General features: G+C 31.4%; 1 protein-coding gene across 1 annotated transcript; it reads right to left on the bottom strand.

The window, feature by feature from the left end:
* Positions 1 to 4,113: 4,113 nt before the first annotated feature.
* Positions 4,114 to 6,965, bottom strand: LOC143540835 (cleavage and polyadenylation specificity factor subunit 3-II-like). Its single transcript, XM_077033807.1, has 12 exons — positions 6,936 to 6,965; positions 6,662 to 6,839; positions 6,506 to 6,578; positions 6,323 to 6,437; positions 6,172 to 6,245; positions 5,946 to 6,082; positions 5,801 to 5,864; positions 5,630 to 5,695; positions 5,479 to 5,548; positions 5,266 to 5,370; positions 4,953 to 5,188; positions 4,114 to 4,869 (listed from the first exon to the last, which is right to left on the bottom strand). The coding sequence occupies exons 1-12, from the start codon at positions 6,958 to 6,960 to the stop codon at positions 4,114 to 4,116; spliced, it is 1,899 nt and encodes a 632-aa protein (XP_076889922.1). The 5' UTR covers positions 6,961 to 6,965.
* Positions 6,966 to 17,051: the final 10,086 nt, after the last annotated feature.

Raw genomic sequence — 17,051 nt, 5'->3', positions numbered from 1 at the left:
ATCGGTTCGGTTTATTCGGTTAGTTTGTCGTTTTTGGTTCGGTTAAGTTAATTTCGGTTAATAACTAAAACCAAACATGGACTAAAATTTTGGCTATGAAATGCATGAAAATGAGGTATAAATAGACGTGCACAAAAAAAAACGGTTCCGGAACCAAACCGGTGGAACCGGCCCGGAACCGGTTCAAGTTCCTACCCGATGGAGCAAATACCCGGTTTGGGTATTATTGTACCCGAATATCATACCCGGTTCCCCTATTTGTATTTCCCAGTCAGTTCCAACCCGGTTCCTAAGTGTACCCGGTCCGGTTCCTACCCAAAATACCCGGTTCCGGCAGGTTTTTCTTAAAAAGGTCAAACACTGGTCAAACTAGCGGTTCCAACGGTAATATAGCCGTTGGAACCGGTTTTTGAGAAACAAAAGAGCCGTTGTAACCGGTTCCAACGGTAATATAGCCGTTGGAACCGGTTTTTGAGAAACAAAAGAACCGTTGTAACAGGTTCCAACGGTAATATAGCCGTTGGAACCGGTTCTTGTAGCCCAAAACCTATATATAAGTTGTTTTTCATTACTTGTTTCACCACCAAACTCAAAAACAAACAAAAAAACTTCTCCTTTAGCAAACCCGACCATCCAACTAAATATTATTATGGCACCCATCAAAAAAACTAACAAGAAGGCTAAGAAGAATGTTTTTATTGAACCCGTTCGTGCTATGGAGGACCCAAATGTTCTTGCGGTCGTCACCCATACCCGAAACCAAGAAGTATGGAAGAATTGGGATTTGGTCGTCAATGCCGAAGGTGATCAAAAGGCTCGTTGCAAACTATGTGGAAAAAAATTAAAACACGATTCCAACTCAACTTTGAGAAAGCACATCGAGAATTCATATTGCCCGGCCTTGAAAGGGATTGGCGCGACCGATCAAGTTGACTTGGGTAAAGATGGTACGCTATTTCGTTACAACACGACTCATGTTCAAGATAGAATGGCAAAGTTCGTTATTCAACGAGGTTTGCCGTTTAACCACTTTGATGACCCGGATTTGACGTCGTTGATTCGAGAAACTCTACAACCGCGATACACACATGTAAATCGTACTACCTTAAGACGTCATTGTATCAAGTTGTGGGAGTGTGCTAAAAAAGAGTTAATCGAGTTTTTTCATTCTTTACTAGCGATGGTTAGTTTAACTACCGATGTTTGGTCGGCACCACACGGGTTGCCGAATCATACATATGTGTCACCGCTCATTGGGTTGATCCGGTGACATGGCAATTGATGAAACGAACCATAGATTTTGAAAACTTCCCGTACCCACATACCGCCGAAAAATTGTTTGACTTGCTTGATGAAGTTATAACGACTTACAATTTGAGAAATAAAATATTTTCGATTTCGTTTGACAACGCATCAAACAATACTAAGGCGGCCGAAAAATTTATCATTAAATATTCACCACCTTGTTTCGGGGATTTTTTTCATGTTTGATGTGTTGCACATATCATCAACTTGGTTGTTCAAAAAGGTCTCGAAAATGAAAACATTTGTGACGATTTAAAATTTTTTAGACTTATGTTACAAGATGTCTTCAAAAGTGGTAAAAGAAGACATCTTGAATATAAGAATTATTGCAAGTCAGTCGAAAGAAAGTATTTGGGGCCGAATTGGGATGTTCCAACCCGTTGGAACTCAACTTGTCATATGCTCAAGTGTGCTTTCGCCCAACGACAAACTCTACAAAGTTTTCATAACAATCTTGTTGACGTACGAGAGGCCGATATGCTTCCGGAAAGTGTTTGGGTCAATGTTGGTTATTTGTTGGGGTATCTTGACGTGTTCAAAAACTCAACAACAAAGTTATCGGGAGTCTATTACCCTACTAGTTGTTGGGTTTTGCAATAATTATACTACATGTCTTGTACTTTTAAAGAGTTTGAGGAGAAGAACACACTATTCAAGAATATTGTTGGGGGTATGAAGGAAAAGTTCTTAAAATATTTTGAAAATATACCGCCGGTCTTCACTTGTGCCGCCGCTTTAAACCCATATTGGAATGTTAATGGGGTTGAGAGAACGATCGAAGAAATATTCGACAACATGGGTATGCACGAGATCGACCCGAAGCTGTCGACGGAAGCGTGTGAAAAGTTTAACAAAAACCTTCAAGACCTTTATGACCATTATTTTCAACTATATGGTCCAAGCACGAGATCGTCTTTTATTAAAAAAACAACGACTAGTAGGCCGAGCAAGGACCTACTTATAAACTTGATGAATGGGATTCGTGAATCGGCATCTAAGAGGCAAAGAGGAAACACACCAACTAGCGAACTTGGTCGATATAGTGGAGCAAACTATGTTGAGGGTGCAACGGTCGACGATGTTCGCAATATTGATTTGTTGGTTTGGTGGAAAGGAAAACAAAACGAATTTCCTATTCTATCCGCCATGGCTCGTGATTTGCTTGCCGTACAAGCCTCAACGGTTGCTTCCGAATCGGTTTTTTCTCTTAGTGGGAGGGTATTATGAATGCGAAGAACAAAATTAACTCTCGAGTCTTTAGAGGTTTGCATTTGCCTAAAGGACCATTTGGATGCGGTGGATCGGGTACAACACAAGGCGAACTTTGAAGACGAAATACCAATAGAGCATCCTATTCATGATGAGGAGGCGGAGGACGGCCTTTCTTCCGATAACGAAGACGAGGGTGAAGACGAGAATGAAGACGAGGGTGAAGACGAAGAAGAGTAGTAATTTGTGTTTGGTATTTGTTTTAGTAAAATTATTTGTAACAAGTTCAACTAATATTTAGTTATGATTTGTTTAATAATAACTACTTTTGTTAGTCATGATTAATTATTTTTGTTACTTTTTTAATAACGACGAACATTTTATTTATTCAAACAATAACTACTACAAACATTATTAAAACATAAACGATACTAAACATAACAACTTAAACTAAAAAAAAGTCCGTCGTTTTAATCCAGCGTTCTACAACGATTAAGCGTTGTCACCGGCGGTAGATGCTTGGGTTGTAGAGCTGGACGACTCTCCCACTTCCGCTTTTTTAGCATCCAAACTTCTTTTCTCTCGACAATACTTATTCGTATGTTTTCGTAATGTCGAGTTGGACCCTGCTTTAAGAAACTTCGAGCAATATTTGCAACGAGCCATCTCTTGTGAGTCGGTCATGAGACACAAATCGTAATGAACCCAAACATCGGGGTTGTTTCTATCACCATAACAACGTCGTCGTTAGTTGCCATTTGTTGTCGGTTTAAGCTTAATTGTGTTTTGGAGTGTGTTTTTATAGTTTTGGACGTGGTTTAACAAGTACACACCATACCTTGCTATTTATAGAAGATAAATAACCTATTTTTAGTAAAAAAAAAATCGGTTCCAACGGTCAAAAACGGCTATATAGCCGTTGGAACCGGTTTGTAACGGCTATATTATTTGAAATTCAAAATAAACCGGTGGAACCGGTTTTTACGTAATAACCGGTCCCGGTTCCTAAAAGTTGGCATTTCGGGGCATCAGTTCGTGTCGGGAACCGAACCGGTTCCTAACTGGAACTGGTGCCATTTCTTACCCGGTGAGAAAAAAACCGGTTCCGAACCGGTTCGGGTTTTCCAAGTGTACCCGATTTGTGCACGTCTAGGTATAAATACCTTAAATGGAGGTATAAATACTTGGAAGTGTAGCTGTGTAGGTATAAATGCGTCAAATAGAGATATAAAACATGGAGTCGAGGTATAAAAGCTAAAATGTATGAAAATATGAATGGTTCGATTTGATTTTTCGGTTAACAGAGGGTAAAAAAAATGAACAATTTTCGACTAATAACGGTTTGGTTTATGGATATATACATAAAGATTTTGATTGGTAAAAAAATGCCAACATATTTGTAAAATGCAGTTTTAACACATGGACCTGAATTCTGAAATCCTAAATCCTTGTCATTCATATAACAAAGCCTAATTCTAGTCTTTGTTGTTTATGGATATATACATGTATTTTAAAGATAATAAATCAAGAATCAGCAAATGAAGCATACACATTTCAACTTCAAAATACTGTCTACATAAATAAAACAAAAACTATATTTTACAAATCAACTAAATCAGAATCAACACTTGACTCCATGTTCTTCATGAGAAAGACAACTCTCCAAGCAAGATTCTTGTCCACATTCAACCAATTGCAGCAGAAAAACATACACCCGGAACTCGCTGTAGACCCATCACCATCAACTCTATAAAAACAGTTATCATCCCTACAAACCGCAAGCCGAAAAGAGTTCACCTGAATAACTCCCATATTATCCTGTACCTCAAATTCAGACACTTCATTTGAAACTTTTGCACATAGCATGCGAATCAATGAGTTGTCATCAGTAACAAGATCCTTCAAACTGCGTAAACTTAATGGAAAACAATACGCAAACTCAACTTCAGTTCGTTCGGCTCCAACCATTGTTAAAACCTCATCCTGGTGTAAAATCTTGACTTTTTGACCTTTCTCCATTATCAAAACACCTTGTGTTACTCTTTCATCACAAACCTGTACCGGGGCCGTTTCTGTAACTTCATCTTTTATGAACTTAAAGTTGGGTGTCAACGAGCTATTAATAAACGTGGCTGAGGCATCGACTTTAACAAAATGGGTTGTCGGGAAAGATACGGTTTCATTATTTGCTGGATAATAACACTGTGATCCCAGTTCCGATTCGATTCTTCCTTTAAGATAATCCATATTTTTTATTTCACCGTGCACGAGTATTACATTTTTTGGAGACAAAAATTTCACAAGATCCATTATTCCCTTTTCATCGGTATGTGGACTAAAAGACAATCGATGAATCTGAAAATAAAAAATAACAAGTGAAAAAAAAAAGTTTTGTAACCGAATGACGAATTCAAATAATTAAATTATATTTTCTTTACCTTGCAGCGGACATCAATTTGTGTATCGTTGTCCACATCAACTTTCGTGGTTTTATCAGACAACTTATGCCCCACAGTTCCAGCAACACAGTATCCCGGAAGCGTGATAAGATTAGATTCACATGGGGCCCAGTGCTTGAAAACTTCAAGTGAAAAACCGCCACTAAGCATTCCAGGTGTAGCAAAAAGAACACATGGTCCAGGTGCATGTATTAATGAGCGCTCAAAGCTCTGAACTACATTAACCAAGCCCTAGTTAGTTATTACCCCATCTAATGACAATATGCAATTAAAAAAATAGTTATATATGTACCATTTTTGAAATTGAACGCGTTCCTAGTAGCATATGTATCTTTCACCTTCTGGCTAGTCCAACTAATGAGCACTTTGTAATACAAATTAGCTTGAATTGTCAAACCTGAAGGAAACAAAACAAATCACTTTCTTAATAATAAGTTATCGTTCTACGGTATTTTATACATAAACCTGTATAAAATTGGATGGAAGAGACGGAAGCACTCTAAACCTGAAGAAAAGTAGATAGGAACCTTAAGATTCATTCGCTCCCAGTAATCATCCAATAATATACAGAGTTCCTTTTTGACAATTCATAAGCTCGTTACAAAAAAAGTCGTTAAATTTTTAAAAAAACCGGATTTAAAAAGATCAAATTAAACCTGAGCCCTTCCAAGAGCAAATGTAGGAATTAACACTTTTCCTCCATTGGCAACACAATTATGAACCTGCAAGTGTTCTTCAATAAGTAAATTGTATAATTCTATAGATATATGCAGCTTAAAATAGCACAACTATTTAAAAAAATAAAAAAGTAGAATGAAGTTACATACAGCCTTAAGAAATTCCCTTTCCCGAGCATATTTTGAATCACGGATAGTTTTCCCATATGTTGACCTGCAAGCACTAAAATGTTACTTGATATGCAATGATACTAACACATACATATATAAAAGAACACATATAAATGAGTCTTACTCGGTTATAACAAGGTCTAAACGAAGCCGATCAATTTGAGCAGCTCCAAGATGCCTATCAGGTGTCATGTTATAATCGCCTGTATAAACCATGGCAGCATCTCCCACACTTGCATAAAACATTGCAGCTCCAAGAACCTTAAACATAGTCCATAATTATACACTTTAAAAAAATAAAAATAAAAACAAAAGAATTAATTTGACTTTTGAAGGTTAAGCAAACATACATGTCCAGCATAGTAAGCACGAATTTGAAGGTCTTTATCGACTTGCACAGTTTGCTTGATATCCACCGCAGTAACTAAATACATGGACATCGTTTTATCTTTAAAGAACATTTCTTTTTAACATAACATAAAAAAAAAAAGAAGTTGGTACCTTTTTTGAAACAATTAAGAATGTTGTCATTAGTAAACTGTTGTTCCTCTCCCCTTCCAAGCATCACTTTTCGATAATCATCGAGCATAAGTGGCGCCAAAGCTTTGGTAGGATACTGTAAAAGAAGCATATACAAGTTTGGTTGAATTGAAATGTAATTAAAGTTAGAGAGTATTATAATACCGTCATGTAAATTGGTCCATTGTAACCACAAACTTCAGTGAAGTAAGGAAGGGCTCCAATATGATCCAAGTGACTGCAAATAAATATATAGAGCATTAAGTAAGCATCAGTAAGTAATACTAATACTGATTGAGATGATTAAAGGAGAAAGGTTACAAGTGAGTGATAATAATACAGGAGAGAGTATTATCAAAGTCTGTTGATTTAGAAAGGAGTGAGAAATCAGGGTAACGGCGGTGATCAAGGTGGCCCATATGCATCCCGCAGTCGAACATTATCTTCTTCCCATTCATTGTTACTACCACACAGCTCTTGCCAACCTCCTGTCCAGCACCTGACCAACAACACCATTGTTTTACCTTCAAATTAAATTAACAATATATATATATATATATATTCTAAAATCAATTAATATGAAATAGGGCAATACCGAGAACTAGACACTCGATCGCCATTAATTTAATTTATATAGTATATAAAACCCTATTTTATTTGCTGTGATGAAACCCTATTTTTTTATTATTTTTCCAATTTCTGCATTCAAAACCTCAATTCAACTCAATAATAACAATGTCTGGACGTGGTAAGGGTCTGGGCAAGAGGCACAGGAAGGTTCTTCGCGATAACATCCCAAGCCTGCTATTCGGACGGAGGCGGTGTCAAGCGTATCAGCGTGGCGTGTTGAAGATCTTTTTGGAGAATGTGACCTACACTGAGCATGCTCGCCGGAAGACGGTGACTGCCATGGATGTGGTTTATGCTTTGAAACGTCAAGGACGATGGGTTCGGTGGTTAGAGGTTGGTTCTAGGGTTTGGTGTTTATGTGGATTCTGTTTAGTTGTATCCTGTTTTAGGTTTGATGTTATGTCTCCATGGTTTAATGTTTATTTCAAAAAAAAAAAAAAAATTTGCTGTGATGAAGATGACCCGATTCGAAAATGGTAAATGCTGCCGGGTCGAAGGGACTTACTAATTTCTAATGGGCCGGACTCACTTACTTAAATTTTGGGCCTGTAAATTTTAAATGGCTTCTTTGCAATTTTGCATGGTATACAATAGAGGTGAAAAAAAAACCGAACCTAGAGCCGGACCCGAAAAAAAAATAAAACCGGTTTTTTATACCCGTGTTTTTTTTAATAACCAAACCCGTACCCGACGCGACCCGTAGGGTACGGATAGGGTATGCATTTTAGTACAAAAACCTGTACCCGATTTGTACCCGCTAATACCAGAGATCCTGAACCGGTTCCATACCCAGAACTGGGTTTTTCCAATACCTGAAACCGGGTTTTTCAAATACCCGATCTATACTCGAAAAATAACTGAAAAATACCCGAAAAATACCTCTAAAAAGTGCAATCTTAAAAAATTCCAATCCATACCCGAAAAAAACCCCCGAAAATATGGTTTTTGCAATGCCCGGAAATAGGGTATTCAAATACCCGGTTTTAGAATACCCGGTTCTATACCCCGAACTCGACCCAGGTATTGCTAATACCCGATTTTCCAATACCCAATCATACCTGAACCTGAGTTTTTCTAATACCCGATTTATGCACCTCTAGTATACAAGGTTGCAAGTGAGTCGAGTCACTATGAGCTACTTAAGCTCGGATCGATAAAACACTTGAAGTGAGTTGAGATTTTTAGAGCTCGATGAATCTAAGCTTCAAATAAAGTTGGTTTTGTTTTCGAGCCCGAGCCTTGTGTATTTTTAAGTTTTGATCTATTTTGAACTCCATAGTCAAGCTCGAGCCGAGATTTGACTCGTTTAAGGTTTTTATTTAAATATATAAGTTATTTATAAATGAAAAATATATGAATTAGTTAATACATAATAAATAAGTTGACATTGTGCTTAAAAAATAACTCACGAGCTAAGCTTAAGCTCCCGTAAGTCAAAACGACTTAAACTGGGCTTGGCTCGGCTGGTTTACACCTCAATACACAAACTACCATTGTGACATATTGACATGTTCATCATAGATTTGTTAAATGAGTCATGTTCATATGTTGACAAGTCATATGAGACACAAATTAACCCAAATGTCTACATGTATAAGAACTCATATTTCTGCCACAAACATAAACTAGAACACAACATATCTAACTATAATATTAAAACAAATGAGATTAACTCAACATAGCCTCTTCTTATTGGTGGATTCTTAAACTTTCCATTTTTATCTACCACTTCTCTATTTTTTTATGTGAATTAAAAAATTCTAAAATAAATAAAAATACTAGACAATAAATTCTATTATGTGATTATTGATTATTAATATTAATTTATATAATTTATTATTCCTTTTTCATTATTCATTATAACTTATTTTACCCTAAACCCAAATAAATTATCCCCTCTTTCACGCCTCCATTCTGTTCTTCCACGGATCTCTACCTTCATTTCATTTATCCGGCAAACTGACCGTCCATCATCGATGAAGTTGTTCACCAGCCGTACGTTTAATCTACAACAATTCGGCCAAACCATGACTGTTTTAACAAACCATCAACGTTTCTACCGGTCACTTAAAGCATCAGGTATTATTTTGTGTATGTTGATTCACATGAGATTATATATATATTTTTTTCCGATTTCATACACTAATTTAGGCTGCCCACCAGGTGTTCAATCAAATGTCAGTTTTTTTTATTATTGCTTAATGTTTAATTTATTAATTGATAAATAATAGTTTTAATTTTAGATTTATGAGATTTGACCGATTAATTGCAAGTAAACTTGAAATCCGTAATCAATTGCAAGTGAATTTCTCTATATTATGAACAAATCAACCATATGATTAAGGATTACTTTGATAACGGAATTTCAAAATTATAATCAATTATGATATATACGTGGTATGAATGATTTTAACATAATCATCAAATCAACCATATCATTAAGGATCTAATATTATCATAATGATTCTAATTTTAGGGATGTTAATAAATAAAAAATAAAATTCATTATACAAGAAACAATTATCATATGGATTCTAAGATTATCATAAATCTACAACTTATATCAATTATGCAATTATTCAATTGATGATTAATTTCATTAATGGTAATAAATAAAAAATAAAGTAGTTACATATTTTTATACATTACTATCTTTATGTTGTATGTTGAAATACGGTGTATATTTAAACATATCAATTTTAATTATATTGTAATTATAATATAATAATATAATTTAAAAACATTAAATTAAAATATTTCAAAATTTCAAAATCCGTAATCAAAGACCTCCTAATTTTCGTCCATATTTCAAGCTAATTGAATATCCTTAATTTTACGATTTTTAATTAATTACCTTTATACATTCCTTCTTTATTCCTCTGTCCAAAAATTCAAACATCTACTACTTATGTATAAATACTCTGAATTAGCAAAAAGAATTTGTTTCTTTGTAAGGTACTAGGTTATTAACCCGTGTACGGGTGGAAATATTGAAATTTTCAAACTAACACGTGTCATTTGAAAGGACAACATAAGTTGTTATATGTTATTCAGGACGACAACATACTTTAAGTTGTAAATAATATTTGTACGAAAACAAATGATTGTGAAATGCAAAGATAAAACCAAAATAACATTCAAATTACAGTGAAAATATAATCAAAAGTTAAAAATGTAAAATACATAAGCTATTAAAAAGACCTCCTTATAAACAATATTGATTCTTTATTTGTAACTTTGTCTTCTTTTTTTAATATAAGAATTTTGACACCACTTTTCGCTCTTGATAAAGCTACATAGAGTTGTCCATGTGTAAACACCGGGTCTCTGAGATATATGTCAACTCTTGCTAGAGATTGACTTTGACTTTTATTAATGGTCATTGCAAAACAGACTACAACTGGAAAAAAAACTACATTCTCTTCAATTTAAACGAAAGTTTCTTATCTGAAGATGTTACAACATAACGAATTATATAAGTGCGATAACCAACATTAGTACATGAAATAACTTTTACTTCAACAAAACGCATACCCAAATTAATTACTCTTAATCTAGTTCCATTACACAAACCGTTCTTCTAATCCATATTCTTTAGTAACATTATTGGCACATCGACTTTTAGAACCAATCTATGAGTCAAAATAATTTTGGTTTTTTCTGATTTATTTAGCATAATGTGTTTTTTAAAATTTTAGTTCAAATTAAACTATAAAAATATAATTAGTATGGTCTTAATTAAAAACCAAAAAAATTGATTTTTTTTATATGGAGCACAACTAAATTTGTTAATTTTGTTGTCAAGTATGGAAACAATATAAATTGAGTAAACCAGATATAAGTAAAAAAAATAATGCTGAAATATCTTTGCACCTCTAATTAACATAAATTTATTCGTATACACATCTTAATTAAAACATATATTTTAATTGGTTTTAAGAAAATAAAATAGTATGGATAACTGGAAATTATGTTTCCTATCAATTCTAAAACAGAAAATAGAAAAAAGAAATACGTAAACATACATTAAATGTTATTAAAAATTCGTTTATTAAAAATGTATAATGTAGTTAATAATAAAAATATCAAAAATCATTTATAAATTTCTGTTACAAGTGCCAAATTTTTAGGTAATAACATATTAATTTTTATTTACTATATTTTAGTTAATAAAGAAATTATACTTTAGTGTATTAACGCGTTTAAAATAAAATGTTACCATTCAAAATGTTAATAAGTAGTTCTCTTGGCGTTGAAGCAACACGTTTACAAAAAATATGCATACTTAAAAAAATTTAAAGGGTAACTAAAAAATATTAAACTGACTAACCGTTTGAAATCTTCTTATTGGAAGGCGTTGATTGACCAAAAATTACGTTTTCTTTAATTTTGAATACATCTGTAATAGAATATAATATGGTTATCATATGAAAATATGAACATAAATATAAAAACATAATTTTATAGAGCATGATGTTTCAATTTTGTTGACTTAATGAATGATTTTTAATACACAAAACAGATAAATTAGAAAACCATGAAACCAATTAGGTTATTTATATTTGATGTTCATAAATATATTAAAGACATGATAATTGAAAATATTACACAGGAAACAACAATAACACAACTTACTCTACTGGATATGAATACTATCGGCTAACTTGAATCCACATAGATGATCAGAAATTCATTTATGTAAAAGTATCTAACCCACCAATATATTTCTAGAATAGTAGCCCATGTTACAAATGGGTTGAAAGCATATCAACAACCATATATATATAGACAACCATAAAATTTCATAACTAACATATTAACCAACAAAAATATTTAGCATAAATTTGTAACCAAAATATTAAACATTTAGATTGTATAAATAAAACGGTAATACTTACACAAACTTACTATACACCTAAACTAAAAAACCAAATGAAGATATGAACATGTTATAATCATATTAGCCCACCATTAACTTCTTCGACATTTCACAAACAAAAAAGTAATTTTGCTTCACAATCTAAAAAACAAAATAAACCATAGCAGCCTGATTAATATACAACTAAAGTTTTTAAGGTATTATGAGTTTCATTTCAACATTAATAAATAAATAAAGATATATTTTATTATAAATTATTTTGTAATTAAACTTTTGTTTTATTTTGATTCAAAGACCGTTTAGTTAAATGTATTAAGTTAAATCGAAGTAATAAAGATTTATTATACTAATTTCACTAATTAAGTCTAACTAAACTAATATAGAGATAATTAAAATTAAACCGGTTAATTTTAGTTTTATTACATATAAGTCATTCCCTAATTAAAGTTCTATTAAAGTGACTGCAATCTGAAGTAAATTATGTTTCAAACTCTTTAACATCATTACATTATTTAAAATCAATTTCATTATATAACTATTCTTTCAATTGTATACATTAATCTGGACATTTATGCGTAATTAAAAATTATTCAAATATAAAAGATAGAAACTTTGTTGAGATTGGAGACTATTAAAAAGTACAAAAGAGTTGTTAAATTTGGTTATTAAAAACAGATATAAATAAATGTGTAAATGATTGGAATGTATCATTAAAATTAAAGATAATGATTATTTAGCATTAATAAGCAATTATAGTGAATATCTAAGATTTTTAAAAATAAATTTGAAATAAGTAATTAACAACATATTAAATTGGTCAAATAGATTAATGGGTATTTAATACAAAACATATTAACTTTTTAGTATAATCAAAAGTAAATTATTTAAATTTCCAGTATACATTAAATTTGTCATTTATGCTAATTAAAATTTGGTCAAATATAAAAGATGGAAAATTTTAATACATTAAATTTGTCATTTAATACAAAACATATTAACTTTTTTAGTTTAATGACATTGAATACTCTTAAAAACTATAAAAGATTGTTGCAAAAGTCGTCAATTTCGGTTTTGTAAAAACATACATAAATAAATAAATGTGAATATTATTTTAAAAAATTTCCATTTTTCTTGGAAATTCAGTAACTAAACAATACACTGTTAATTTTTTTAATAATCATGAAATTATTGTCAACACTTTAGCATCATTACCTTATTTAACAATAAATTTCATTAGATAATTCTTTTTTTTTTCAATTTTATAAATTAATCTTGATATTTATGCCTAATTAAAAATTGGTCAACTATAAAAGATGAAAAATTTTATTTTCTATTTACTTTATTAGTTTTTTTTTTAATTTAGCCTGAATAAATTAGACAAATTGGTAATTCTTGACATTTATGCCTAATTAAGAATTGTTCAAATATAAAATATGGAAAGTTTATTGAGATTGGAGACTAATAAAAACTACAAAGAGTGTTCAAAATTCGGTTCTTAAAAATAGAAATAAATAAATGTATAAATGATCGGAATGTATCATTAAAATTAAAGATGATGAATATTTATCATAAATAAGCAATCAAAGTGAACATCCAAGATTTTTTAAATATAAATTTGAAATAATTAATAAACAACATATTATATTTGTCAAATAAATTAATGTGTATTTAATATAAAACTTATTAACTTTCGAGTATATTCAAAAGTAAAGTATTTAAATTTTTAATATACATTAAATTTGCCATTTATACTAATAAAAAATTTGGTCAAATATAAAAGATGGCAAGTTTGTTGACATTGAAAACTTCAAAAGATTGTTGCAAGAGTGGTCAATTTCGGTTTTTAAAAACAAAAATAAATAAATGTAAATATTATTATAAAAAACTTTTCTTTTTTTTAGAAATTTACTAACTAAACAATATACTATTAATTTTTTTAATTATCACGAAATTATTGTCAAGACTTTAGCAGCATTAACTTATTTAACAGTAAATTTATTAGATAATTCTTTTTTCAATTTTATACATCAATCTTGACATTTATGCCTGATGAAAAATTGGTCAAATATAAAATATGGAAAGTTTTTATATTCTATTTAGTTTATTAGTTTATTTTTTAATTTGAATGAAATAATTTAGACGAATCGGTAATTCTTGGCATTTATGCCTAATCAAAAATTGGTCAAATATAAAAGATTTAAAGTTTATTGAGATTGGAGAATATTAAAACTAAAAAATAGTGGTCAAATTCGATTCTTAAAAATATAAATAAATAAATGTATAAATGATTAGAATGTATCATAAAAATTAAAGATGATGAACATTTAAAAAAATAAGCAATTATAGTAAATATCTAAGATTTTTTAAATATAAATTTGAAATAAGTAATACACCATATATTACCTTGGTCAAATAAATTAATGCGTTTTTAATACAAAACTTATTAACTTTCAAGTATACTCAAAAGTAAACTATTTAAAATTTCCCATATATATTAAATATGTCATCTATGCTAATTAAAATTTGGTTAGTTTGTTGAGATTGAATACTACTAAAAACTAAAAAAAGATTGTTGTAATAATGGCCAATTCTGAATTTTAAAACAGTAATAAATAATTGTAAATATTATTATAAAAAAACATTCCATTTTTTGAAAGTTCAATAAATAATTGTTAAAATTTTCAATATAAGATTCAAAAATTTTAACACAGAAATAATAAAGATTGTTATTCATATAAAAATGAATTAATTTATATGATTTATCTAAGCTACATAAAATAAAAAATAATAGAAAATTAATAACTAAACTACATTAGTAATGACCAAAACACAACCAACTTACTCTACATCAAATACCTTTTCCATGCAATTAGCCAATCTACCAATTTGGGCCGTCATAAACTAAAATTATTAAAAATAAAGTAATGTTAGATATACTGAACTATTAAAAAGCAAATTAGTAAGAATTATCAATGAATGTAATCGGAATAATTAGCATGATAGTTTCGATAAGGAAATAAATCAACAATATTTTCGTTTATCTCAAAACCTTCAACACGTCTATTGAATCTTGGAAGGGGTAGGTGAAACTTTGGTGACCCAGTCCTACCATGGCTAGAGCTAGTCTCCAAATCGTCCTTAAACTATAAATATGAATAGAGGGAGCTCTCAACATATAAAAAAAACTGTAAATATGAATTTCAAGAAATCTTACATCATTAAGAACACACATTTGGTGACCAGGTCCTACCGTGTCTCGAGTTATACTCTGAATGGTCCTCAAACTTCATGTTACGTGCTGTATATCTCATAAAATTTTAGATCTAATAATAAAAGACGGTCATAAAATATTTACATTTTAAATCAATTGATGGTTTATAAAAAGGATATGACACGTAATGGTTGTCTAGACGATGACACTGCACGTTTTGCAAACAAAATTATTATTATTATAACATAGTATTTAGAGAGTAACCTTAAATTATTAAACTCACTAACCATTTGTATTATTCCTCTTATTGGAAGATGATGATTGAGAATTAGTGCGTCTTTTGGAACTTGAAGACATCTAAAATATAAAATAAAACAAAATATGATTAACATGTGAAAAATTTAGAAATCTTATATCATGCAGAGAACAATAAGTTACATAGACTGACGTATAATTATATCAATTATACAAAGTAGCGTATTTTACAAACAAATCGTACATACCTTCAAACTTATAATATCATTCAACTTAAAATGTTATCAACACTTCCAAATTATTGAATCTCTGAGTTAATAACCCACCAAGTATTAGGAGTGACAATTTAAGAGTGACATATTTTGTAAGCTCAAGTATTCAATATATAGGCTTGAAGTTTAGGTGTGAAAGTTTATGGTAAAAGTATTTTAAGCGAAAACCAAGTTTCTATGGTTAGCATAAATTATGTTCTTTCTATATAAATAATAATTCAATAAGTTACGAAAAGTTTGTTTGGATTTTATTTTGCATAAATTAAGTTTCCTCTTTTGAAAGAATCATTATGATTGTTTAATTTGTTTGACCAAATCAATATATTGTATGTAACATCCCGAAATTTTCAAAATAATATTAATTATATTACTTAATAATAGAGGGAAAGTTTACTCGGGTTATCTGGAAATAAATAAATAGAGTAGGAGTTGGTATCGGTCGGGCTAGTGTTGGGTAATGGATATGGGTTATGGACTTGGGTTATGAAAGAAGGAAGGAGAGTCCATGGGCTTGAGCCCATGATCCCTAAATATAAATACCATTAATCACCATTTAATCCTCATTCTCACATATTCCATACACCACCAAAACACACACTTAGTTCTCTCTCGTTCCACTCTTTCTCTCTCTAGCCGAAACCAAGAAGAAGAAGAAGAAGGATCGATTTCTGACCCGAGGTAACGATAGTTTAATATTGTATGAGCTTAACCCGTTAGATATAGTTGCGAAACGACGAGCCGACACCGTTAAACCGTTTAAATCATGAGATCCAGGTGGAATCGGGTATAAACCGAACCTATGATGAGCTTAGGGATCACCCTAGCTCAGATCTGGATCGAACGGGGCGAAAAACGGTGAAAAACGAGTTAAATATGAGGATAGGGGTGTCAGGGAATGTTCTGACATTCCCTGACCTAAACCTAGTTCGCTATGGGAACTTAGCGAATCGGAGGGTGATTCTTTAGCTGATTCGCTATGGGAACTTAGCGAATCAGAGGGTGATTCTTTAGCTGATTCGCTATGGGAACTTAGCGAATCAGAGGGTGATTCTTTAGCTGTTTCACATAAGGAAGCCTAACGAACTAGGCTTGATTCTTTATCCGATTCGTTAAGGGAAAAGGGTAATGAATTACCCTTGATTCGTTAAAACCATCCGTTAACAGAGATAACGAATTAGAAAGTCCAATTCGCTAAGACCAAAGTAACGAATTAGAAGCTTAATAGAATGTCAGAATGGTCCCTGGACTTAGAAAAGAATGATTTAATTACATATTAGCCCTTGGACTTTGATAAATTATGAAAGATACCTTTAAAAGGTTAACGAGTAACGATTAACTAACCGGTAATGATTCAATGAAGTAAAACCGGCTTAGACGCGTAAGACTGATTAAGTAGCAATGAGAGTGGCTAGAGTAGTATTTGATATTCAATTATTAAACAGTTAGACGCGCACAGCTCGAGAA

This window comes from Bidens hawaiensis, unplaced genomic scaffold (assembly GCF_021521415.1).
Source record: "Bidens hawaiensis isolate Kalapana, Puna unplaced genomic scaffold, B.hawaiensis_p1.1 tig00012349_1, whole genome shotgun sequence".
NCBI lineage: Eukaryota > Viridiplantae > Streptophyta > Magnoliopsida > Asterales > Asteraceae > Bidens > Bidens hawaiensis.
This window is presented reverse-complemented; position numbering and strand designations above follow the sequence as displayed.